Source organism: Haliotis rufescens, unplaced genomic scaffold (assembly GCF_023055435.1).
Source record: "Haliotis rufescens isolate VD_foot unplaced genomic scaffold, xgHalRufe1.0.p SCAF_3, whole genome shotgun sequence".
NCBI classification, from domain to species: domain Eukaryota; kingdom Metazoa; phylum Mollusca; class Gastropoda; order Lepetellida; family Haliotidae; genus Haliotis; species Haliotis rufescens.
The window spans coordinates 51,456,375-51,471,460 of NW_025964001.1; the positions used below are offsets into that span (position 1 = coordinate 51,456,375).

General features: G+C 39.9%; 2 protein-coding genes across 2 annotated transcripts; both read left to right on the forward strand.

The window, feature by feature from the left end:
- Positions 1–1,875: 1,875 nt before the first annotated feature.
- On the forward strand, positions 1,876–2,697 carry LOC124142005 (cell division control protein 42 homolog). Its single transcript, XM_046510227.2, has 2 exons — positions 1,876–2,123; positions 2,290–2,697. The coding sequence occupies exons 1-2, from the start codon at positions 1,908–1,910 to the stop codon at positions 2,695–2,697; spliced, it is 624 nt and encodes a 207-aa protein (XP_046366183.1). The 5' UTR covers positions 1,876–1,907.
- A 3,254-nt stretch (positions 2,698–5,951) lies between these two features.
- LOC124142004 (cell division control protein 42 homolog) lies at positions 5,952–6,891 on the forward strand. The gene is made up of 2 exons (XM_046510225.1): positions 5,952–6,167; positions 6,484–6,891. Exons 1-2 carry the CDS (start codon positions 5,952–5,954, stop codon positions 6,889–6,891), a joined length of 624 nt encoding a protein of 207 aa, XP_046366181.1.
- The last annotated feature ends 8,195 nt before the right edge of the window (positions 6,892–15,086 follow it).

Here is a 15,086-nt window from a genome sequence, read left to right on the forward strand (position 1 = left end):
CAAATTCGTGATATAACTTTAGTGCTCTGAGTATGCTTTCGTAAAGCAGGATTTTCTAGTCTACCATTTGATTGTCTTGTTTGTTCACAGGCTGCAGTCACATGACAGGGATACAGCTGTGCGGCGTCAGGAAACAAACACTTATTTATTTTGCAAATTGTGTGAGTGGCTGGTTCTAAATGGGTAGGGCAGGACACGTTTAACCTGTTCGCGGACACATGGTGTCATGTCTGGTTTTCAATTATTCATTCAGGTAGTTTTCCCCGCTATTTTGGCTTTAGCGACAAACGGAGTCTGTTTCGGCGCATGGTCGGGACTGGTGGTTCTCAGAAGATGACGCTTTGTATTTGTATATAACCTTTGTAGCCTGGAACCACATCCTCGAAACAGTTTATGCGATGTCTCTTTTATGTGAGGAAGTTGACTATGTTCTTGTATAGAAGGTATGTCAACTTCCGTTGTTTTAGTGACAGCCAAAAGCACAAACTCTGAACCTTTCTTACTTTTACAGATTATTGGCGACACATAAAAGATGGCATAGAAATACAGGTTTTATTATAGCGTTATGCATGGAATGGGCTGGTGGGTGGCCTTGTAGTATGCTGCTCCTCAAATGGTACAATGGGTACAATGTGTAAAGCCATATAAGTCTATAATGTTGCCATTATTAAGTTGCTGAACCAAATAAAGTCAGTCGGTAAAATGGGCTGTAACACATAATAGTTTCTATGTTCTATTGTAAATCTTGAGTGAATATTGTTATCAAATTGTTAAAAATAAAAATAAAATTGATAAATTAATTACGAATATCGACGAAATGTGGGATGAAAGAGGCTTAGTAAAGGACAATAGGCTTTGGAAAAAAAGAGTTAAAAACTACTCGCTGTGTGAAGCCTTAAGTACGCACTATACAATTTCACATTCACAGACACAACTACAGAGACATCTAGGTCCCATAGGCCCATATGGGCTATACATGTATGTACCCGTGAAGATCCGGGTTAGAAGAGGTCTTCAGCAACCCATTGTTGTCGTAAGAAGTGACTATGCTTGTCGTAAGACGCGACTAACGGGATCGAGTCGTCAGACTCGACTTGGTTGATGCATGTCGTCGTGTCCCAATTACGTAGATCGATGCTCATGATGTCAGTCACTGGATTGTATGGTCCATATGGAAATCTGTGACTGAAGTTTATTGTAATTTTACGCAATCATCACCTGTTGACCAGTTGAGCTTAATGCGTTCCGGTGCGCTTGTAAAATCTCTAGCCGCCGATCTTTCTATTGCGGGAGTGGTGGGAGGGGAGTGTTTGCATGTGAGCAAAAGTATGGATACATGAGGGCTGGCTTGGATATAGTGAGACGGATGTTGGGGTATGGTGGGGAATGATGCGAAGGGCGCGGATGTATGCATGTGAGTATGGGTACGGATACACGAGTGTTATCTTTTTTCTATTTTCTTTTTCTTCTTGATATGGTGCTACATAAATATGTCTGTATCACATAATGTCATAATGTCTCATGGTTCCGTTTTACAAGGGCATCCATATGTGAAGGAAGGTTAGTGGTCAGATAGATTAGGAATTAACAATGACCCGTCAACAAACGTATCGCTGAGTACACAACGTGATTTTAGACAATCACTAATGTTTATCTACCACTCCTCTAATAAGACTGACCTTAAAATAACAAGATTAACTGAGCGTGAAGGAGAGACAATCCACTAATTTTCTAAGGCTGTCCCGCATTTCTCTCTCTATCAACAACTCAAGACATGCCACTCAACATATGCCGTCTAGCCCGGCAGCATCTGGTTCTAGCTTCTGATTGGTAGAATCAGAGTATATAGCAAGACATCACTTCGCGACAGTACAATCGATCTGAGTTTTGCAAACTAACAACTCACGATGAAGGGAGGAAATACTATGAAGAATCTCGATAAGAAATTCGTGTACTGTGCCATCATGGGAGATGGGATGGTCGGAAAGACCAGCATCTCCGAGAGCTATGCTGAGAAGTCCTTCAAGGAGAATTATGAAGCCACAGTGTTTGACAACTATGTCGTTCCCCTGCAAGTAGCCGGAGAGGAGTTTGTTATCAGCATGTTCGACAACTCAGCCGAGGTATGTAGCAAGATCCATATCGGTGTAACGGGATGAGACATCAAATTTAATCAATGGTTACCGATATTTATTAATTTGGATATTTTCTTGTTTTGATTAAGACTTACATTTTGTCTGCATTGTTCTACATTACAAAGTACTTATGGTTCCTTCTTTCCCTTTCCAGAAACGTTTTGAGAGTCTAAGAGCATTCTCCTATCAGGAAAGTGAAGTCCTGGTCCTCTGTTTCTCCACCTGTGACCGGGAAACGTTGGCCAGCATCAATGACGTGTGGATGCCTGAACTGAAGAGACACTCCAAACACACCAAACAGAAGAGACCGGTCATCCTCGTGGGCACCAAGATAGACCTCCGAGTCGGGAATGAAGACAGCGAAGTCTCCACTGACGAGGGTGTCCAGTTGGCCAAGGACATTGGTGCTGACTGCTATGTGGAGTGCTCGGCTCGCGACCACAAGGGCTTAAAGGAGGTCTTTCAGCATGTCGTCTTCTCCGCTCTCAAGTTCAGGAAAAAGAACACAAACATTATCAAGAAGATATTCAGACGCAAAAGTGGCTCATTTTCAAATTATTAACTGTTCGCGAGTCAACAATTATAGATGAATTCAGTTTCCACTCAATGCAAAGTGACAAAGGGACAAATGGAAAACAAATGTATGGCAAATGACCTTTTCTATGTGGATGCCTGTACAAACTGTGATACTGCTTGCAGCTGATATCCTCAGTGCTATAAGAAGTGTTTTCCTTCTGAGCTCCTGCCTTTATCGATTTTATCTGTGATATATTTCAGCTGTGATAGCCTGAGAAGGAACTGTGATATTCGTGATAACTTATTCATGTCGAATATAATATTAAGATGCAACCCAAACAGATTTTAATCACAAAAGTGCATTGTTTTGTATGTTTTTTATTGTCATTTGTTCTTGTTGAATTTTAATAAATATTATGAGTTTCAATTTTACTTTGTCATCTTATGACTTAGTAGTAATGACTAATTTTAATGCACAGTGAAACCTTTTTTATTACAAATCATTTTGTCCCATATATCGTTTAAGACAATCCCGTCAAAATCATTCTTTATTCAAAACATCGTCTGACATCGACACATGTTTGCCAGGAACTACGGCCACACGATGAATGTTCAATGGTTCTCGAATTAACAAGGTTTCGCTGTAGATTATCAACTGGAGAGTTAGTTTCACGCTGTTCCGATTAACAGCGACAAAAAACAATTGCCATAATCACCAGCGATCTCTACTGAAAATGGACTCTATTAGAAGCATGTGCTTATGCATCAATATCAAATGGTGATGACACAGGTGTTCGCGAATAAGTGAGCGTATCCTGACCTACCGGTGGCACCCGTCACATAATGGATTTCAAATACATCGTGTACTGTAGTCATGTGGCGAAGTGTGCCAGTTGGCTACTGTAACGACTCTGTACTGACTATAAGCATTAGTTACTATATTACATTTACTGACAGATAAGTTGCAGATCTTAGTCTCACCTTAAACAATATAAATACACTAGACAAATAGTGAACGTCGCTAGTCCGGAAACACCGTCTTCTTGAATTACGGAGTATAATATAATATGTTTAGAATTAGTTAAAAGCGATAACACTCTTTCCATGATCATACGAAAGCTCTGCTTAAGCACAGTGCTATTATTGGCTTAATAGTATAAGAAAAACATATTTGATTTAGGAGGGAAGGGCGAATAACAAACATATTGAATTTCAATCAGTATATCGGATTTGGGGCAAAGTGTTGGCGGTGAATGTGTTACAGTGGAAGGGATATATCTGTAATCCTCACGTGGTATCGGCTTGATGTCAAGTTCATAGACAAGAATGAAACTGTCGAATTGTTTTTCGGACTCAAGCATATCATTTCAATATGATGATATAAGCGACACACTCTTTTTCATTACCATAAGAAATATCTTCTTGAAGCAGAGTCCATTGTAAAATTCCGACTATATCACACGCATGTGTCTATGAATCACTATCAATAACGGATGACACCAGGTGTTCAAAAAAGTGAGAGTATCCTGCCCCACAAGTTGCACCCATCACAAACACATGCAAAGGCAAGTCAGGTTTACACCACAAGTATTGAAACAGATTCCTACATTCTCAAACTTGAAATACATCCTTAATTTTTAACTATTACAAACCCTTCTTTAGTGGAAAATAGTTTTGTAGCCCGTACTCATACTGCCTGAATCGTATGTGCGTGAAGCAGCTTTTGAACGTACACCAAGCTCCATCGAAAGTTGATCTTTACAACGCTTGGTTCAAGGCTCTTTACAAATTCGTGGGGTCATAACCGGGTATTTATTAATGCAAGTTTTGAAAACAGAATTTCGAGAGCCCTGAACAAGGATATATTTATTTGTATGTTTCTTAGTTTTTCTCGTCAAAAGTTTATCTAATAACTTTAAAATGAGTATCGTTATAGGCAAAATAATGTAACAACATTATACATATGGTATGTATTTTCTAAGCTTTACAGGATTATAATAGCTATTTTAATACATTTCATTTTTTTAACAACCGTTCGCAATTGTGTCGCTGTAGCCGTGATTGACTATTACACGTCTACAAATCATATGATGTGGGTTAAAGCCCAACGGGTGATACTTGTCTTCCGACAAATTTTGAAATCCTTCACTTAGGTGTCAAAATATAAAAAATAGTTCCGTCTATTCCAAGTTTACCTTATTGAAATATGGTTTCAACATAATGTAGGCGTTAATAACTGACAACGACGTAGTTCTTTTCTGAAAAAAAATGGATCGATTAAACATTGAAGTGACGTCACAGATGTGTTTAATTGTATTGATCAACAAACTAAACGCATGCTGTCTGTGCCTAGGTCGACATTCATTGAATATTACCAAGTTGTATTTGCAATAAACTAAAGTGAGGAGCAAAAGAAACTATTCCTCTAAGTTGATTTTATTACACAGTTGATTTTCAATGGAAAATATCTTACTTCAGCGATATCATATCAAAAGACTTAACTGCACCGGCGCTGAGGCAGCACTCAAATCATACTTTTGCATGGTACTATTTTTAAAAATATAATTTGATTTAAAACTTAAAAAAACAACAACAAAAACAAACAATTTGCATAATATACAACTGCTGGTGTGTATTTTATACATTTTATCTATGTAAATCAACGAATTTTCTATTTGCACTAACTTATAACATTTCAAACATGGAAGGGGTCATGTGATTGCAAATTCATTTCTTACCCAGTCTTCATTGAACCAATTTATTTTTATACAAAATTACCCAGCCGCAGATTACATTTTTACAAACTTTTGCAGGAAGGAGGGCGGTTAAATAGATATAATCAAATTTAACAGTTCTTTCAATTTTCAATTATATAAAAAAATATTCGGTATGCTGTCTTTTGCCCCGCAGTTTAACACCCGGAGTTTAAAATCCATGAAGTTACTCAATCCAAGCTCGGCCCGCAGACAGGAAGATGTTTTAATGTGCAGCGTTCAGGGTCATAACCATCACTGAATAAACAACGTGATTAAGCCAATCAACAATGTTTATCCATCATTCCTTAATTAGACTAACTTTAAAACAACATCTGGACAAATCTACTAATTTTCTAAGGCTCTCCTGCATTTCTTTCTGTACACACAACTCAAGACATGCCACTCAGTGTGTGCCATCCATCACGTGGCCGTCTAGCCACGAGTCATCTGGTTCTAGCTTCTGATTGGTAGAATCAGAGTATATAGCAAGACATCACTTCGCGACAGTACAATCGATCTGAGCTTTGCAAACTAACAACTCACGATGAAGGGAGGAAATACTATGAAGAATCTCGATAAGAAATTCCTGTACTGTGCCATCATGGGAGACGGGATGGTCGGAAAGACCAGCATCTCCGAGAGCTATGCTGAGAAATCCTTCAAGGAGAATTATGAAGCCACAGTGTTTGACAACTATGTCGTTCCCCTGCAAGTTGCCGGAGAGGAGTTTGTCATCAGCATGTTCGACAACTCAGCCGAGGTATGTAGCAAGTTAGATTTTAGCGTAACGGGATGAGACCCCCGATTTACTAAATGTTTATTGATTTTATAGATTTCCATCTATTTCCTGTTTGAATTATGCTTTTCTTAATGCAAAAAATGTGTTTGTGATTAATTACCCTTTCATAGAACTGATATTTTCTTCTTTCTATATCCATAGTTAGATCTAACAGTTTCTATTAATCATTTTGATTGTCTATTTTTTCTGCATTGTTTATGAACAATTTTAAGATTTACATTTTTTCTGCATTTTTCTTCATTACAAAGTAGTTATGGTTCCTTCTTTCCCTTTCCAGAAACGTTTTGAGAGTCTAAGAGCATTCTCCTATCAGGAAAGTGAAGTCCTGGTCCTCTGTTTCTCCACCTGTGACCGGGAAACGTTGGCCAGCATCAATGACGTGTGGATGCCTGAACTGAAGAGACACTCCAAACACACCAAACAGAAGAGACCGGTCATCCTCGTGGGCACCAAGATAGACCTCCGAGTCGGGAATGAAGACAGCGAGGTTTCCACGGACGAGGGTTTCCAGTTGGCCAAGGACATTGGTGCTGACTGCTATGTGGAGTGCTCGGCTCGCGACCACAAGGGTTTGAAGGAGGTTTTTCAGCATGTCGTCTTCTCCGCTCTCAAGTTCAGGAAAAAGAACACAAACATTATCAAGAAGATATTCAGACGCAAAAGTGGCTCATTTTCAAATAATTAACGGTTCGTGAGTCAACACTAGATGAATTCAGTTTCCATTCAATGCAAGGTGACAAAGGGACAGAATTGAAATTGAATGAATTGCAATTCCCCAAACTGTGATACTGCTTGCAGCTGATACCCTTAGTGCTATAAGAAGTGTTTAACTTCCGAGCTCGTGCCTTTATAAATTTTATCTGTGATTTATTTCAGCTGAGATAAACCGAGAAATGACTTTGGTTTACCTCATGTTTCCCTATGCATCGAATGTATGCTTCGATCTGTCTTTATTGAACATACTTCTGTGGCAAAAGATCCTTATTTGTTGTGTTTTCCATTGTGATTTGTTCTTGTTGAGGTTTGAATAAATGTGGTGACTGTCAATTTCACGTTTGTCATGAGTTTTTGACTTGTACCATATGTTCCCGTGTTTCTTTAGAACAATTGATTTGCCTGTGCATGTGTGTGTGACGTATGCTGCCGGTGGGGCAATATATGCCCACCTTCTCGCGAACATCTGGTATCATCACTATTTGATAGTGGTTCATAAACACATGCATCAACACATACGAGGGTTGATTAAGTTCTGGGACACACATAGAACTAGACCAAGAACTTGGAGAAAAATGGCGTAAAACAAAACAACACCGATGAAGATTTGAGTGCAACATTTGGGAAGGATGCCCCCTTCTTATGTCAGCGTAACGAGGCAAGCAGCAGAGTTTAAGCGTGGCAAGGAATCCTTGAAGATGACCCCAACACATGACGACCTTATATAAATATAGCATTTATCCATTCTATAATTCACATTGTGAGGTTGTTCCCGGTATTGGACAGCTAACATTTATATATGGGATGACTATGACTCCGAATTCTTCATAGGCACTTAGAAGCTAGTAAACGATAAAGGCATGAAACTTGTATGGATAACGCCTCTTTTACTGTCTCTAACGTCGTTAGACAAATGGTGGTCGATAGCATAAACAACCATCCACGTTGTCAGGGTGCAATGACACGCAATCAGCCCGGTCACACATACTAACATCCCGATTCTCATTAGTCGGCTAAGGCGCCGCAATTCGCTGTGCAGAGTTACATCCCCTGGGTGCACCAGAAACCAGCAATATTCAAGCTATATGACAGCGGTCTGTAATTAATCGAGTCTGGACCAGACAATCCAGTGATTAATATCATGAGCATCGATCCACGCAATTGGGACCGATGACATGCATCAACCTAGTCAGCGAGCCTGACCACCCGATCCCGTTAGTCGCCTTTTACGGCAAGCATAGTCTCCTTTTACGGCAAGCATTGGTTACTGAAGACCTATTCTACCCCGGATCTTCGCGGGCCCTTGCTTTTCTGAGAGTCACTTTTCGTAAGCAGATAACCCATGAAATTCATTTTGTTTTTAAAAGAGCTAAAAATGTTTAGGGTAAATATGTATCCGGTATATATTAAGCGTAGTATAGAGCTTTATCACGCACTGGCCTGCAATGCTGTACATCGTATCTTATCCAAGCTGTATCACTGAGCGTGAGTGATTACCCGAACAGCTCTATTGCGCACTACCTTTGCAATGTATCGTATGTTATTCAGGCAGCAATCGAGAAAGGTTCCAGGAATTCAAGTCAAGCCTGTCACGCGCACTCAATCGTTCGACTTCACACTGCTTTTGCAACATTTTATTCAACACGATTAAATACCGGGCTTCTATAAAGTATGACTTTGTTCAATAAACAACATATGTAAAACAGCTGGTTTGATTTGAGAAATTTGTAATGAGTTGTCGTCATAATCACATGTATGGCGCTTGCTGTGCATAGTTGAGCACAGTATTGTTTCAAATAGTTCACTGTATGTAATGTATGATTCATACCGTTTCATGCGGCAGTTTACGGTTCTGCATGGTTTTTTGCCTTGACATTTTTTTTAACTTCCGGCAGAGATTATACACCCGTATATGTTCTTTGCTTCTGGATACATAGGAAATCAACAGGTTGGTCTGTAGTTGGCAATTATTTTCCAAAAAGATAATATGGTTGCATGATATCTTCACGATGTTTGGTTGAACATAGTAACATTCTTCTAAACATACTTCAAATCTAAACCGGAAGCAATCATAACACAAACCCAGTTAACCAAACGTAACCGTACACAAGAGTGAGTGAGTGAGTTGGGTTTAACGCCGTTTTGAATAGTATTCCGTGTTAGTAGATTGATGTGGGAGGAAAGTCCGAAGTAATGTAGGTCTTAAAAGGTCACCACTTTGGTGAAACCAACGAGCACGGGTTTTGTGCTGACAACAAAACCGAGATTCAAACACACTGTCATAGGTTTCTGGCGTGCCCAAGAGACACAACTCTGCATAGCGAATTGCAGAGCCTTCGGCGACTGGGCCAACCGTGCCCCCGTACGCAACTGTAAGAAACTATCATACAACAAAGATGTTTTAGATGAGATATGTATTGCAGAACATTCCATGCAGAAACAGTGGCAATATAACACTATCACAAACGACAAAATACATGCACAATAAACGACAATTAAAAAACACAGGAACTTTCAACATACAAAGGAGGTACATTATAACAAATTTTTTCAAGACAAGTGTATTATAATGATATGGAAACAATATGAGAATGGAGCAAAACTATGGTAATGTTGTACATAAAGGAATTTGTTTGTAATTATTGATATGATAAGAGACCTTGGAAGTTGTTTCTGGATAACTGTTGGTAAAATTATTAAGAACTGTTCCTTTTAACAGAGTCAACCATTTTTTTTATCATGACTGAGGATTATTTGTGATTCTCTTTCTTGGTTGTATCACGTAAGACAGGGCGTAATGTTGTTCATCTTCTGAGACATCACGTTTCATAGAGACGTTGTTCCAATGGGGTTGGTGTTTTTGTATATCTACCAATTTTCAATTTTTAGTTTGTGATTACTTAAACGAAGTTTTGAGAAAAATGACCCATGACCTTTGTTTTTACAATATGTAAGATAAATATTTATTACGTCACAGGGTAAGTGATGTGTCAGTCGGACAGTGGCCAATATAGTTCCAACTGAAATCTGTTTCTAAGACAGTGGCGAAGCAATATATACGCAAAACAGCAATTGTATTTACTTGCCTCTCGCGGCAATCCATCGGTCTGTCCGCTAGAGTAACTGCCCTTTGTCAAAGGAAAGCTACTCTAGCCCTAACTTCTTTGATAAGTTGGAGTACTAAGAAAGGAATATATGGACAACTTCTTTTTTACAATTAAGAGCGACATTTCAGTGCAGGTTCTAACACCGTTATCAAAGTGATATACAGAGTGTGGTTGACATGTATATACACAAGTAGGAGGCAATGTTTATACAGTAGAGTAGATATTGTTATGCTGGAGTAGAGAAGCCTGTTATGTATACACAAGGGTAGTGTATATAAGTATATAAACTTGTCAACCACACTCTGTATATCACTTGCTTGATACTGGTCGTCGGAGTACAACTGTGTACAATTTGTATTGCCTGTTCAGTGTGTGTCATCTTCTCGCTTATTTCACCTGTTATCGCCTTACTGAAAACTGTTTCCAAAATTTCACGCACAATGAATCTGACTCACATATTTCTAACAGTTTGTATTGTCTTCCCTTTCAAGTGTTACATGTCTGACACATAAAACCATATGTCATCGTCTGAAATTAACGTCACCTATTTCTGATGATCCCCGGGACTTGATATCTTAAAGGTTATACTGTACATGACACATATAGCACGAAAACGGTGCATTCACCAGGTGACTGTGTACGGTATTACTCATGAACGGGTAAACAGTTTCAATCGGATTTCAATACAGACATCTTGGTAAAACATAGTAATATCTGGTTAACTCGAACCTATATACTTGTATTCTACTTGTATGTACCATTCGGAAACACACGACGGTAATAATCTCTGTATCATAAAATGTTATTCTTACTATATTCTTACGATGTCTTCGATATATGGAGATAAAAAATAGTTTTGCTTCGTGGCCATATTTGCATATCGGATCGTGGGACGAAGTGTAACGGATTGGTGTATTACATTGATTACACTGATAATTATATGACAACTACATATGTCGCCTAAAGCATTGTACTTCAATATTGCCCTAAGCTAAATTAAGGAATGCCAATGAGTATAAAAAATATTTAGGTTCATAAAGATTTGTTGTTTTTATGGGATTTTTTGGTGGTGTTGGATAGTTGGCTTATTTCCCCCATAAGTAATACATTCTGATTTCTCTTTTAAAATATCTAACATTATACATGACAAAAACATAATACGTTTAATGTTGAAATGTTGATATTGCGCAAATATAACCTTTTGACACGGACATCCAATTATACGGCCACGACTAGAACGAGTGCGTCTGGTCAGACGAAGCCCAGGCGATGCTGCCTCGTCGTTATACATGTCAGCATTGCCTGGGTGTGAGTCGGTCAGTGGATGAGCGGGTGAGTGATTGCAGTAAAATGTCCGCTAGCCCGTTGTGCACAGTTGCGTCCCTCGGGCGCGTCAGGAACCTGTGATCGGGGGTAAGATCCAGTTCGCCCTGATTATGTTTCAAGGTTTCATCAAAAGGGGTAAACATCTTAGACCTGCATCACTTTGGGATTTCCTCCCACATGAAGCTGACAGGCCGTGATATAACGGAAATACTGTTCAAAGCTCTCTTCAGATATACACCTGGAGACACAAACAACATCAGAGAATGCACCCTTCCGCCTTCCACTGACGGAAGAGTGTTATAAGGTCAAAGTCCCCATCATCAGCGACAGTAAATACTAGGGGTGTCGAAATATCGATATATTGCTATTAGTAAGCACTTAAAGTCAATAAATCGATTGTTTCTGATTAATAATATCGATTTCAGTTAGAAATATCGATAGTTTCGATTGTATTTACCATATCATACGATTGAGTCACGCTTACAGTAAAAAAACTAAATTCTTAAATTATTAGGGTAAAGAAAAACCAAATAGTAATACTTCAACTTTTCTTTTTATTTGTTGTTATGGTTATCACATTCAAAGGAAACTTCAGTTCCAAGGTTTAATCCAACTAAAAAATCTAAAATGATACACTGAAAACTATCTAAATTTATTGCAACAGTGGCTTTCAATATCAATAGTTATCGCATTAGAGATTTCCAGACCAATAGTCACCCCTAGTTAATATACTCACACGCAAAAGAAACGCAAGTGTTTTTAAGCAAATAGGTAACAAACACGGAACCATAAATTGATACGAGTTTTAGCATGTTGTGAAGCCTGATGGTGTTATCAATATTTTGGGTTGCATTTTGGAAGCCCCGAGTAAAAACGCAACATAAAAAACGAATCGCCAAAAACGCACCATTTCAATGAATATGTTGGTATCATGCACCCATTTCTCGCGAAATCGAAAATGCACGAACTGTCACGAACTGTAGTGGGTATAAAACTGTGGCCGATTCTTGGCCCTACCACTCCTTGGTCAACAATGCCACGCCTAACTCAAATTCAGAGAAACCAGGCTATCGGACGTTTGGAAGCTGGAGAGTCTGTCCAAGATGTTGCCCGTCATTTCAACGTTAACATAACCACAATTTATCGTCTCCTGCATCGATACAATGCTACACAGACCACAGATGACTTTCCTCGGAGCGCTCGTCCTTGGGTCACCACACCTCGACAAGATCGGCAGATTACCCGTCAACACCAGCGACATCCGTTCCTATCTGGAAGTGAAACGTTCGACAGACCATAGGCACACATAATCGACACATTAGCCGGGACACTGTGATCCGACGTCTCCTTTCCAACAACCGCAGATGTCGCCTACCAGCACGTCGTCCTGTTCTCCAACCACGGCATCGACAAGCACGACTTCAGTGGGCACATGGTCATCACAATTGGCGTCATCGTGAGTGGAGGCGTGTCATCTTCTCTGATGAAAGTCGCTTTTGGGTCTCCCATGCAGACGGAAGAGTCAGAATTTGGCGGCGTCGAGGTGATCGTTTCGCTGACAGAAACGTTGTGGAAAGGGATCCATGGGTCGGACCTAGCGTCATGATATGGGCAGGGATTGGACTTAAAGCGAGACTTGGACCCAAGAGTGCTCTCTAATGTTGGTCAAGGTCGGGGACACGGCGTCACTGCTCAGCGGTATATCGACCAAGTGATCAGACCCCACGTTGTTCCATTTTTTGCAAAACATCAACAACACATTTTCCAGCAGGACAACGCTCGTTCCCATGTTGCCAGAACTACCATGGCCTTTCTGCAACAACACAACATCCGTGTTCTACCGTGGCCAGCCCTCAACCATGATCTGAACCCCATCGAACACTTGTTGGATGAGGTTAAAAGGCGTCTGCACAATGTGCGCCCAGTCCCTACAACTGCCGATGAACTACGCACAGCTGCTCTGGATGTGTGCAGGAGGATCCCTACGGCCTTCACAAATCGTCTGATCCACTCAATGTACAGGAGATGTGTGGCAGTGACCAATACTAATGGTGGTCACACCAGGTATTGACTGACATTTTGGGTATTGACCCGAAACTGTGTAAGCCCTTAACATTTGAAAAAAAAACAATCATGTCATTTGCCTTTTAAGCCATTAAACTGTCTTCAGTCAAATTTTTGTCAATCTTGCCCTATTAGTATTTCTTGTCTTTACTGTTGAAAATAAATAACATGTACACTGCATACTCGACTTGCGTTTCTTTTGCGTGTGAGTATACATGCGACTACTAGCCCGCGTTGGTGGGGAACCTTTTATCTTACATTCTAATACTCTGGTTGGAGTGTGAAGCCCATTTTAAACTTAACGGGGGGCAGTGTCATTTAACCGTCACTCATTCCTGCAACAGTTTGTGAAAATTAATCTGTGGCTGGGTAAGTTGATGTAAAATTAAACTGGTTCAATGAAGACTGGGATAAAAAATGAATTTGCTTACACATGAATCCTACCATGTTTGAAATGAAACTTTGCACCGAAAAAAGCAACTTTATTAATTTTCATACTTTGAGTGCTGACTCAGAGACAGTACAATTTTAGGATATAATATCGTTGGGTTAAGATATTTTTAACAAAATCAAACATATGATAAAATCAACTGATAGGTATAAGCTCCTCGGTTTATATGACGAGGATAGAAGAATTATCAGACCAGATGGTTGGTTGGTTGGTTTGTTGTTAAACGCCGCACTCAGCGATATTCCAGATATATGACGACGGTCTGTAAATAATCGAGTCTGGAGCAGACAATCCACTGATTGATTTCATGCGCATAAATCCACGCAATTGGGATCGATGTCATGCATCAACCAAGTTAGCGAGCCTGACCACCCGATTCCGTTAGTCGCCTTTTACGACAAGCATAGTCGCCTTTTACTGCAAGTATGAGTTGCTGTAGACCTATTCTACCCTGGATCTTTAAGGGTCCAGACAAGATGGCCTGGATCCTTGATCCAAGGGGTCCATCTTCGTGGCCAAGTGGCTCGTGCGTCTGCCAGGAGAGCGGAATGTCGGTGGTTCGATCCCCGCCCGCGTCATACTCAAAAGATTTTAAGAGATGATACCTATTGTTTCCCTGTCTGGCGATTATTACCCTGCCTGGCGATTGTTACCCTGCCTGGCGATTGTTACCCTGCCTGGCGCTCGGCATTAAGAGACTAAAACAAGGACTGGTCGGCTTGTAGTCAGTATACTGTGTCTGAGTGGGGTATTCATGTTAAACTGTGCCATCGTATCTCAGTGGCCTAGCACTATAAAATTGTCATTAGTCCCGAGTTGTAAAACCTTGTGAGAAATATGCATTATGTCGGAAAGTGCACGCTAAATCCCCAACAGTAAGCGAGTAGTATAAGCTGCCACACACTCACGTGCATGCAATAATCTTGAACGCGAATTTAAACCCCATTTCACCTCATGTCACTTTTGTAAACAAACGTACCTATTCTGAAATAAGAAGATACGAATCCAATTTAAGCCTCTCGGTGCACTTTACATACTGTTTAGCATAATTATGTAGATTTCTTCCTACCACGGCGACAGTGACGTGCATGACAATACAGCGCTACACAGCACGTGGAGCCGTACACCCAATGAAAACAAAGGATAAGTACGCAAGTGGAAATATTTTCAATGAAAGTTATACATTTCATGACATATGTTTATCTAAATATGTAGATG

Bases quoted from the DNA above. Each gene is read 5' to 3' on its own strand.
- LOC124142004 (XM_046510225.1), top strand. From the start codon at position 5,952: ATGAAGGGAGGAAATACTATGAAGAATCTCGATAAGAAATTCCTGTAC. The intron at 6,168-6,483 runs GTATGTAGCAAG...TTCCCTTTCCAG, and splicing joins TGTTCGACAACTCAGCCGAG to AAACGTTTTGAGAGTCTAAG.
- LOC124142005 (XM_046510227.2), top strand. From the start codon at position 1,908: ATGAAGGGAGGAAATACTATGAAGAATCTCGATAAGAAATTCGTGTAC. The intron at 2,124-2,289 runs GTATGTAGCAAG...TTCCCTTTCCAG, and splicing joins TGTTCGACAACTCAGCCGAG to AAACGTTTTGAGAGTCTAAG.